This window comes from Alosa sapidissima, chromosome 24 (assembly GCF_018492685.1).
Source record: "Alosa sapidissima isolate fAloSap1 chromosome 24, fAloSap1.pri, whole genome shotgun sequence".
NCBI classification, from domain to species: Eukaryota; Metazoa; Chordata; class Actinopteri; order Clupeiformes; family Clupeidae; genus Alosa; species Alosa sapidissima.
In genome coordinates, this window is record NC_055980.1 from 21350185 (window position 1) to 21361953 (window position 11769).

Genomic DNA, 11769 nt, shown 5'->3' on the forward strand with positions numbered 1-11769 from the left:
AAAAGAATGTGTTGAAAATAAACACAACTTGTGTGTGTGTTGTTTTTAACACATATCTATGTCCAAATAGGAACAACACAGTTTGTGTTGCTTCTAACACATTGCTTTTGCTATACTGTGTAAACTCTTAAAACATATGTGTTGAAAATAATACAACTTGTGTTGTTTTTTTAACACATCTCTAATGTATGTCCAGATAGGAACACCACCACAGTTTGTGTTGCTTCTAACACATTGATTTTAAAAGAGTGTGTGGATTTGGAGCAGGAATGACCCAAACGTGTGTAACAGCAGAGTCAAGGTCAATTTCCAAACAAAAAATGGAAATTGCTTTCATCACGTCACACTCACCCTGTGCCCTTTCATGCCTGGAAGTCCTGGCATTCCGGGGAATCCACGGGCACCCTGGTACAGACACAACGGAATAACGTTATTTCCCAAGAGCCAATTCCAACACCTTAGTCCAAGTCGGTGACCCAGAGAAGAGGGCAGCTCATTGTTTAGGCCTAGTTGTGCAATTTGATGTTGTGACCAGGGTTGTGCAAAATTCAAATTGCAATTCTGCTTCCTGTTTGCTACCTCAATTGAAATGCAAGTGAAATTCAAGAATTGAACTGGAAATTAAGAGCCAGTTTCAATTCAATTGTTGAGTATAGACCCTTTCAAGAGAGTTCCATTATCAGCATCATAGTTGGCCCCACAAGGTTTCCGTTTTAACATTCCATATGTTATCTTAATGCAGAGGAAGTAGATTGGGAACCAAATAGAATGTTCAAGCATTGTTTTTGTTTTTATTGATGAAAGGCTCTATAAGAAGAATAGAGAGTCTGGGACTGTGTGTGTGTGTGTTTGTGTGTCGGTAAGTGTGCATACCTGAAGACCAAGGAGACCTGGGACACCACGTTGACCATCTGATCCATCCTTGCCCTGCAGACCATAATAAGTAATACAATTTTACTAGGTTACCATATTTTCTGGACATTCCACAGTAAGTACAATTACTTTTATTACATAAAATCATATCACACTCACAATTTACATAACTCATTTACTTATTGAATAATTTACTTATTATTTACTCATTTACTTATTAAATAAATATGTAGGGAATTAAAGAATGATTATGACAGATGTTGTGTGGCTTGTTCAAGCAAATATGAGCTTACATCTTTTCCACGGTCACCATTGAGGCCAGGAGGACCGGGAGGACCAGGACGACCCTGCAGGAGGAGGAGGAGGAGGAGAAGGAGGAGGAGGAGGAGGAGGAGAAGAAGAAGTAGAAGGAGAAGATGATGATGATGATGGTGATGATGATGGTGATGATGATGATGGTAAGGAAGAAGAAGAAGAAACCAAGTATCAAAGTAGAAAATTAGACAAAGTCTGAATTATTAACACCATATATGTATAAATACTTGTTTACTGTTTACTGTTTACTTGTTTACAGGGGGCAGCCGTGGCCTACTGGTTAGTGCTTCGGACTTGTAACCGGAGGGTTGCCGGATCGAATCCCGACCAGTAGGCACGGCTGAAGTGCCCTTAAGCAAGGCACCTAACCCCTCACTGCTCCCCGAGCGCCGCTGTTGTTGCAGGCAGCTCACTGCGTCGGGATTAGTGTGTGTTTCACTAATTCACGGATTGGGATACTATACTTATACAGCTGGAACCACAGAGCAACCTGACTTAGACACACACACACACACACACACACGGGTTAGAGAAGACACTCACCGGGCGACCACGCTCTCCCGAAAGGCCATTAAGTCCTTTTGGACCGTCGGGGCCAGCGGGACCCTGAGGTAAAGTTACAGAACAACAAAATAAACAACAAACAAACAATAAACAGTTGAAACAAACTAATTCAAATGTTAATATGTACTACATTGTGTCATTTTCATTTACATAAATGAATAAGACTGATGTCATTTATTGTAATGTAAGCAAAGACATTACATGTGTCATTCCCCCAGCTTCGGACCTAAAACTAACCCCAAGCTATTTCCATACAAGATATTCCTATTGGCGCATTAAGAATCAAGTTTGTAGTATGTACAGTAGAGACCTAAATGGGTTTTTTTTTTTCTTTTAAAACTGGCCTTCCATACACCAATAACACGTACAGTTGGCATTGATACAAGCTAGCCAACCTGCAAACCGGTGTTTATTTGGCAATATTTAGCCTATTTGGCAACACAGAAGGGCTCTAAAACATGTTCACCGGTTTTCCTACCCAGACCACGGAACAGAAGAGCAAAATCCTTACTTGGTCTCCGGAAGGACCTGGGGGGCCAGGAGGGCCAGGTGGACCCAGAAGTCCAATCTGGGGGGAGGGGGGACAGAGACAGAGAGAGAGAGACAGAGAGAGAGACAGAGAGAGAGAACAAGAAAGTAAGAAAGTGAGAGAGAGCCTTAGCGATCATATACTCATATTGGTCATGGCAATGGTACAAAAGAGAAAACCCAAGACTGCAGATTGCACATTAAAGGAGAATTCCGGTATTTAGCACTTTGAGTCCCTTTTCTGGTTTGTTTTGGATGAACTAGAGTGGTGGACACCGAAATTTTGACGATGGGTCCTGTCTCAACTTTCTGACTCGTTTTGAATCACCTTTGACTCCTTCAGAATGGCTGGCTATGTGCATGCACAAACATGTCCTTAAAACAATCCTTAACGTTAGTTTTCAAAACTGTGCAACTCACAGAGTGCTAAATACCGGAATTATCCTTTAAAGGAGAATTCCAGCGATTTTTCACATACATTTCTGTTTCTCGAGGTCACCGAGTGCTGTCGGTACGGAAAAAAAACATAAAAACAATAGGTTATACCTAGCTCAAGTTGCTGCAGCCAACAGCTAGAGCTGCCAGGCAGCTACAGTGCTACACTCTGAGGGCATGAAGATAGGGGCTCATGAACATGCCCCCAGAGTGTAGCAGTGTAGTTACCTGGTAGCTGTAGCTGTTGGAATTCTCCTTTAACTAATTATTAGAGGGCTTCTTCTGGTATCACCCCTTGATTAAAATACTTTCATAACATCAGATTTTATTTTTCCAAATATTGCCGAATGATTGAACAACGGTGTAGGAAAACTAGTGTTGGGTGTTAGTGTTATTGTGGGAGTCAGAGGCCATGCACAACATATGTTGTGCATTGAAAAAACAATCAATGGTGGATAATGAACGTGCTCCCAGAATGTGTAGCACTGCAGCTGCCTGGTACCGATTGTTTTCGGGGGATTTTTTTCCATACCGACACTGTTGGATAACCTCGAGAACCGGAGATCTATGTGAAAAATCGCTGGATTTCTCTTTTAAACTAAGGTACTACCAAAGTCATGGGTTTCACTTCCTTTTCGCTATTGTTGTGAGATATGGCATGACATAAAAAGGAAATGTAGCACCAGGAATTAGTCAGTGTAAATGTACACTGTACAAACTGTACTGTATGTCCCAAACATGAGGAGAGGAGAACTGGGAAGTTCCATACCCCACCACCACCACCAGTCTTTCCACTACCATAGTCTTTTCCAGTGACAGAGCCATAGTCTTTTCCATATTGAGCCAAGAAGTTCTGCAGGGATAGAGGAAATATGTAGTGCCATCACACATGGCACAATAACACAATGCTGAAACGTTTACGCAACGCAATCATACATGACATAAAACCTTTCTATCACAGAGAACTGAGAGCTTACAGGCATAATGCAGTCATACAAAACATAATCATCATAATCATCAACGCAAAACAGCAAAAAAAAACTCTGAACAAGACACAATCACACACAACACACAAGACAGGATCTCTCACAACACGAAAACAACACTGCAAAAGTCAGTACACACACACACACACACACACACACATACTGTACACAGCCGGGCACCAAGCACACAATTATGCACACACACACACACACACACACACACACACAATCTAGAGTTTGTTGTGTATGTAACTCACCACACCCAGGCCAGGGGGTCCAGGGGGTCCACGAGGCCCTTCCAGGCCTGCTGCACCTGGGCTGCCGTCTCGGCCAGGCAGTCCTGGTGGACCCTGAGCAAAGCAGGAGGACACAAGCATGAGCTAGGCACACACCTATATACAACAACAACAACAACAACAACAACAACAACAACAACACGATACATGTCTCCCTTCTCCATATATTTTTGTTCTGTTTACTTTAATAACATCAACTCCTACCGAGTGACTACAGATGTAAATGAGCATCTATGCTAATAGTCTGGCTCGGTTATGCACTGTGCACTGTCCTGTTAAATAAACATATAAATAAACAGATACATAAATAATACATTTAAGCTTCAACTTCACTTCAACCGCCATCAATGTGTAGCACCCACCTGGGTGCTGAATGGCAGCCATTTTGTGTCAGAATGCTCACCACATACCAGCTACAGATGGAGAACCCTGATCAGAGCATTCTACATTCTACATACATTCTGTATGTCTATGGGTTGGACCAGTCATAGTCGTTGCCGGTCAAGGATTCTATGTCTATGGGCTGGACCCTATACAGTACATCATAGTCATTACCGGTCTAGCATTCTATGTCTATGGGTTGGACCATATAAGTCATAGTCATTATCGGTCTAGCATTCTATGCCTATGGGCTGGAACCTATACATCATAATTGTTACCGGTCTAGCATTCTATGTCCGTGGTGGACAGTGAGGGGATCAATCAGCCAGTTCCACTGGAGGATGATTAAGGGTCCAGAGATGAGCCAGGTTGTGGGTTTAGCCAGGACACAGAGGAACTTCCCATTGTACTTGTAATGCCTCAAAGGAACATAGTACTGTAGGTCTTTTACCTTAAAATAATGGCTTCGAATGAGCTCATTTGACTTCATTTTCATGATACCCTTTTAATAGGAAGATTTGCATTTCTGCATTTGCATTGTGCGTCTGCAATGACTGGAATGCCTGGCTTTGCACAAGGTAGCTTTGCTGTTCCAACCCTTTTTTGAGGGATCTTGATGAATTTGGCATGCTTTAAGCGCAAAATCAGTATGATGAATATGGACAGAAAGGAAATTCCTACATAGTGTTTGAATGTACTTGAAGGTATGTATCATCATGCTATACCTCTATAGAAATGGTTGAGGAATGGTTTGAGGAACACAAAAGGAATACACAGGCCTTTTGCCGCCAAAACAGCTCTGACCCATCCAGGCATGGACTCCACTAGACCTCTGAAGGTGAGCTGTGGTATCTGGCACCAAGACGTTAGCAGCAGATCATTTTAGTCCTATAAGTCGTGAGGTGAAGCCTCGATAGATTGGACTTGCTTGTCCAGCACATCCCACAGATGGTCAATTGGATTGAGATTTGGGGAATTCGGAGGCCACGTCAACACCTTGAGCACCTTTTTGTTTTCCTCAAACCATTCCTGAAACGATATCTGCTTTGTAGAAGGGCACATTTCCCTGCTTGAAAGAGGCCACTGCCATCTTACCATTTCCATGACCGGCTATACATGGTCTGTAACAATGCTTAGGTAGGTGGTACATGTATGTGTCAAAGGAACATTCACATGAATGGCAGGACCCAAGGTTTTCCAGCAGAACATTGCCCAAAGCATCACACTGACTCTGCCCATAGTGCATCCTGGTGCCATGTGTTGCCCAGGTAAATGACACACACACACACACACCTGGCCATCCATGTGACGTAAAATAAAATGTTATTTATCAGACCTGGCCCTCTTCTTCCATTGCTCCGTGGTCCAGTTCTGATGCCCATGTCCCCATTGTTGGCGTTTACGGCAGTGGGCAGGGGTCAGCAAGGGCACCCTGACTGGGCTGTGGCTGTGCAGCCCCATACGCAACAAACTGCAATGTACTGTGTGTGTTCTGACACCTTACTATCAGAACCAGCATTAACGTAGCAATTTGAGCTATAGTAGCTAATCTGTTGGATCGGACCACACGGACCACTTGAACATATTTAGTACACATCTAGTCTCTCTCTCTCTCTCTCTCTCAAATTCAAAATGCTTTATTGCCAGTCATATTGGCAAAGCGTGTATATATATTATGCAATAATTCTTGATATACACACATCTATATCTCTCTCTCTCCCTCTTTCTCTTTTCCTCTCAACCTCTCTCTCTCTATCCTGCTCTCTCTTCCTCTCTCCCTCTCACCCCCCATCTCTCCCTCTCACCCCCCCATCTCTCCCTCTCACCACCCCCCCCCCCCCTCTCTCTCTCCCTCCCTCCCTCTCACCCTCGCTCCCTCCCTCCCATGTCAGTCTGCATGTTAAACTCATAAACATGAGGAAAGATATACAGGAAGAAAAAGAAGAGGAAGAAGAACACTCACTGGGTCTCCTGCTGGTCCGATTACCTAGATCAAACAGCAATGTTTTGATGGTTATACATATTTAGCTTTGGCAAGAGGGGAACACTTCAACACTACACAATAATAATAATAATAATAATAATAATAATAATAATAATAATAATCTCAGCAATTAAAATAATGAGTTTTCATATAAACAAAAACAATAACTCTGTATATGTGCAGAAGGTAGGTAGGTACATAACTACAGGACATTTCAATAGTAAGAGATGTACAGGTCATCTCTGTAATGGATGTCATTTGAATAGTAAGATATATATTACAGGTCATCTCTGTAATGGCTGATATAGTACAGGTCATCTCTGTAATGGATGATATATTACAGGTCATCTCTGTGATGGATGATATAGTACAGGTTATCTCTGTGATGGATGACATAGTACAGGTTATCTCTGTAATGGATGATATATTACAGGTCATCTCTGTGATGGATGATATAGTACAGGTTATCTCTGTAATGGATGATATAGTACAGGTTATCTCTGTAATGGATGATATACTGTAGTACAGGTAATCTCTGTGATGGATGATATATTACTGTACAGGTCATCTCTGTAATGGATGTCATTTGAATAGTAAGATATATATTACAGGTCATCTCTGTAATGGATGATATATTACAGGTCATCTCTGTGATGGATGTCCAACATGTCCACTGACCTTTTCCCCATCTGAAAGACAATTTAAGACACACGGTCCCATTACATTTATTGTATGCATACCGTAATACTTAAATACATAGTGATATATATTAAAATAGAACAATGAATTATATTTATTATTAATAGCAAATACATGAAAAAGACCCCACATTGCATCACACATGCAGAACTAGTATATTTTCAAACTGATTGTAATATATTACATCTTACTTCTTTATTGTAGTAACTTATCCTTACTCAAGTTGAATAGGTCTCTCTCTTTCTCTGTCTGTCTCATGCACAAGTTCTGCATGTGTGTGTGTGTGTGTGTGTGTCATTCAGTCTGAAGATGTAGTGCAATGTTCAAATCTATTCAATAGAGGGCACTATTGAGCTGTTGTGTCCAGAGACCTACGGCTCTGGTTGTGCTTGTACATAAATTATGTGGTTGTTTTGTATTGAGGGCAGCAATAGACAGTCTACAATAGCAAGCTACAACAAGCTAGTGAGACAAAGATGACTTTTTGTCCTGTCCTCTCCTGTGTCTAATTCTACAACCAATTGTATGCATACTGTGCATATTAGCAACGTGCATAGAACACAGTGGGCTACACAGAAGCTGTTCTATAAGGTAGTGTCAGACTCAGAGACAGTAAAAGGTACGTGTAACACAGGATTCTTTGTGAGGTGCTGGCCTCTGGTAGCATAGGAACACCCAGACCTTCACAATTGTAATTGGGAGTGGGTCTGGAAAAGGTTCGTTGACTTACGACTTCCTGCAGGGGCATAACTAGCAGTGCAATTAAACTTAAATTGGTACATTTACAAACTCTTACCAAATCATTTCAAAAGTGTAGAAATCTTGTAAACGAAGGTTTTAAATGCAGCTGTTTACTCAATTCCAAAGAAATACACGTCCATGTCGGATTAGCGATTGTATTTGCGTGCCCGTGTTTTAGGGACATTGGAAATGGCCTTTAAGACTGAGCTGCAGAGCAAATCCCAAATTTGCCGAAAGGTCATATTTAGTATTCCCAGAGTATTCCCAGGCTAGGCCACGGGCCAATTGTTCATTGAATTGAGGAGAGAGAAAAAAGTGCCGATCTGACGAAGGGCATAGGCTGAAACATACTCGCTCAATAAACTCTTTGATATAGAGACAGAGTGTGTGGCACTTTTCTCTCAGTGTCAGAGACAGTGATGATCTGATTTGCAGGTAAGAATCAGGAACCAATTCGGGGGGCGCTGTGGTGCAACTGGCTACAGCATCCGCATCACAATCGGGCCCAAGCGTCTATGACCTGGGTCGAACTCGAACCCAGGTCATTTCCCGATCCCACCCCATCTCTCTCTCCCGCTCACTTCCTGTCCATCTCTACACTGTCTTATACAATAAAGGCAAAAAAGCCCCAAAAAAAGAACTGTGAACCAGACTACCTGGGCAGACTGGACAGCATTCGAACGGTGGTATCACTGGATCGGCACAGTCCACTGGGATACATTCAATGTCGAGGCAAATGACCTTTGACCTTCTGCATACGCACTGCATGCACCTCTCTGGCCGAAACTCATCCCCATCACTATACACCTGGCCATCGTGCTCACAAGTCCCAGGAGCATCTGGGGCAAACGGAGAGAGATGACCCTGCTATTTATTTGTATTTATTTATTCATCTTATTTGTTAGAGACCATGTGATTTTTTTTTACATAAATGTTGCCATTTATGCATTGTAGAGTTGGCATTAGGCTAATTTACATACAGTCCCTAGGCTGTCTGACCTTCATATCAAACTTATATCAGACCTTCCATACAGAGTGAACAATAGCTTACATGTACATTAGACAGTTCCACTGGGACTGCTTGTGTCAAGCTTTTTTTAGTATATATCTGGAGCTTTTTTTGCCTTTACAGTATATCAGGAAGTGAGTGGGGAAAAGAGCTGGGGTGGGATTGAGACATGATCTTCTTGAAAAAGATTGTTTTAATTTTGCCTGACTGGGTTTTCATTGATCATCATCATACACATAGACATAAACATCAACCATGAGGACATTTTCTGCTTTACACTGAATCATTGTAAAACACACTTTAAAAGAAAAAAAGAAAAACACCAGAGTTCTCTACATTACACACGTTTGGTAGTTGTGTATAGAGTTTTGATTTTAAAAATGGCTTTTGAAGAAGTGAATGGTGTTTTGCGAGTTGTGTGTTTTTTTGGTTAAAGTTTTGAAAATATAAAAATATCTAAATATACAAAATAACTACAGTATAGTTTCAGATAGTTTGTCTAAGCAAGTGGGTATAATTCCACATCCAATAAGCAGTTGCAGTATCATTAAATTACCACATGATGGCAGTATATGTTAATGAAATATATCCTAGGAGCTCTGACAACCCCCTACCCATCCCCATACACAGACCTGCACAATGTTTAACACATTTGTCAATGTTTACCATTTAATTACTTGATTTTAAGTGCAACGAGGTTTTGATATGTGGAGATATTTCATATAATTCATTCATTCTTGTGTGTTTTTTGGTTCATCACCTTGTAGGCCAGTTCTTCCAAATAAGGTACTTAAAGCAATATTTCGTTGCCAGAATATATCTTTATCCAATAATTCATATCTTCGAATTCATACTTTAATACAGTGAAATATTGGTATGTTAATGTTTTTGGTCCTGCATAGCCTAGTTTATTTAAGCACAAATATGCAGATCGATAATATTTACTTACTAAAGAAAACAAATGTGCCATATGAGAAACATTATATGTAAACAAATCTATTCGATTAAAATCATGCTTTCGATTTCAATAAAATACCTTCTACACAGTGCACATTGTCAACCATATAGTTACTGCAGGTGTCTTACGGTCCTGCACAGTACCATTGCAGTAACAGTAGCCTACCATTGCAGTAACATTATTAGAGTGTTCTGCAATCTATTGTACAATTTGGGGTGATGTGCACTGGTTTGATGTTGGTTATGTCGAATCCAAACGTCTTTGTCTATAAAATGTTGGACCAAAGAATTTCATGTTTAAGTAAAATATTGTTTGATATAAAGAATCACCATGATACAGCAGTCAGGAATTTCTTATCTTATGAAATGTTTCAGCTACATAGCTAAAAGCTAACAGACCCTCCTACCCAACCCTAAGAAGACCAGAGATGCCACTGATGAATGATAGCTAGATCAAGACAACATACTGTAGGCTAGAGGCTTTGCTTACAATTCCACTGAGTTTCAGATACAGTATGGAACACAAACTCAAATGACATTGGTTGCTGATGGGGATGACAGGTGTAATTATCTGTTTATCTCCAAAAAACAATTCTCCAATTAAATCTGAGAAACCGGTATACTGTAGTGTTATCAACAAAGAACAAGGTAAAGAACAATTCTTAGAAATTGTATAATACATCAGATATCCTGTACATCCCATTCACAATACAAGAGACATAACCTCTGGTGGATTACTGTAAGCCTCACTAAGAACCTGTTATATACTGTAGGGGAAGTAGTCCCCTGAGTGGACTGGAGTCTCAATGCATTAGGCTATTCATCATCACACTCACCAATGTCCTGCTGACCACGAATCCGCCCAGAGAGAACCGCCACCACGAGCAACAGCCCCAGCCGCACATCCACAAAGCTAAACATGTCTAAATATTAGACATGTAAACTCCTTGAGGACAAGGAGAGAGTCCGTGTGTGTGTGTGTGTGTGTGTATCTGTGCGTCTTTCTTTTCTTTTCTGGATGGTGCTAATGGTCGTCCTGTCAGGCGGTCGTCACAGTAGGGTCCACTCTCGCCTAGCATCACCCTGGGCCCCGCTGACAGAATGAGTCCCCTTGCTGCCGGACTTAAGCAGTGGCCGAAGCTTTTATACGGGGCTGGCCTGGTCAGACGATGCTGAGGTCTAAGGAGGAGAAGTGGCCCTCCTAGAAGGAGGAGCACGCAGCGGCTATTTGAGCAGGGAGACCGATTTCATCTCTAGCGTCTGTTGCCATGCTGTCATTTAGAGTATGAGTCGCCGGGATTCATCGCCACATCATCTAATGAAAACTTCGGCTTTCAGCATTCTAGATGTAAATAGATAGATAGATTGATTGATTGACTGATTGATTCTGCTTGCATACTTGCACAGCTGTGTATTGTATGTAAGTGTATAGTATTTATTGTTAGTCTACGGTCAATCATCCTGTAGTTATCTTAGATTTGTATTGTATGTAAGCATAGTACTTGTTGCTACTTTACGGTCGATCATCCTTATTTTAGATTTGTACTGTATGTAAGAGTAGTATTTATTGTTACTACGGTCGATCATCCTCTAGTTATCTTAGATTTGAACTGTATGTACGTGTAGTATTTATTGTTACTCTATGGTCAATCATCCTGTAGTTATCTTAGATTTGTATTGTATGTAAGCATAGTACTTGTTGCTACTCTACGGTCGATCATCCTTATTTTAGATTTGTACTGTATGTAAGGGTAGTATTTATTGTTACTACGGTCGATCATCCTCTAGTTATCTTAGATTTGAACTGTATGTACGTGTAGTATTTATTGTTACTCTATGGTCAATCATCCTGTAGTTATCTTAGATTTGTATTGTATGTAAGCATAGTGCTTATTGTTACTCTACGGTCGATCATCCTAGTTGTCTTAGATTTGTACTGTATGTAAGGGTAGTATTTATTGTTACTACGGTCGATCATCCTCTTATCTTAGATTTGTACTG

The 11769-nt window shown here is 41.0% G+C and overlaps 1 protein-coding gene across 4 annotated transcripts in view; it reads right to left on the reverse strand.

Moving 5' to 3' along the window:
* Positions 1-10870, reverse strand: part of LOC121700171 (collagen alpha-1(II) chain-like) — a 45261-nt gene extending 34391 nt beyond the window's left edge. For 2 of the 4 annotated variants that reach the window (XM_042082972.1, XM_042082969.1), the window contains exons 1-11: positions 10605-10870; positions 8459-8641; positions 7041-7051; positions 6342-6365; positions 3959-4051; positions 3485-3568; positions 2264-2320; positions 1732-1794; positions 1167-1220; positions 874-927; positions 352-405 (exon numbers count right to left, since the gene is read on the reverse strand). In XM_042082972.1, coding sequence (XP_041938906.1) covers positions 352-405; positions 874-927; positions 1167-1220; positions 1732-1794; positions 2264-2320; positions 3485-3568; positions 3959-4051; positions 6342-6365; positions 7041-7051; positions 8459-8641; positions 10605-10689 — 762 coding nt within the window. In that variant the 5' untranslated portion in view covers positions 10690-10870. Of the gene's footprint in view, positions 1-351; positions 406-873; positions 928-1166; positions 1221-1731; positions 1795-2263; positions 2322-3484; positions 3569-3958; positions 4052-6341; positions 6366-7040; positions 7052-8458; positions 8642-10604 lie in introns of all 4 variants that reach the window. The other 2 variants (XM_042082970.1, XM_042082971.1) reach the window with 2 other exon arrangements.
* Positions 10871-11769: the final 899 nt, after the last annotated feature.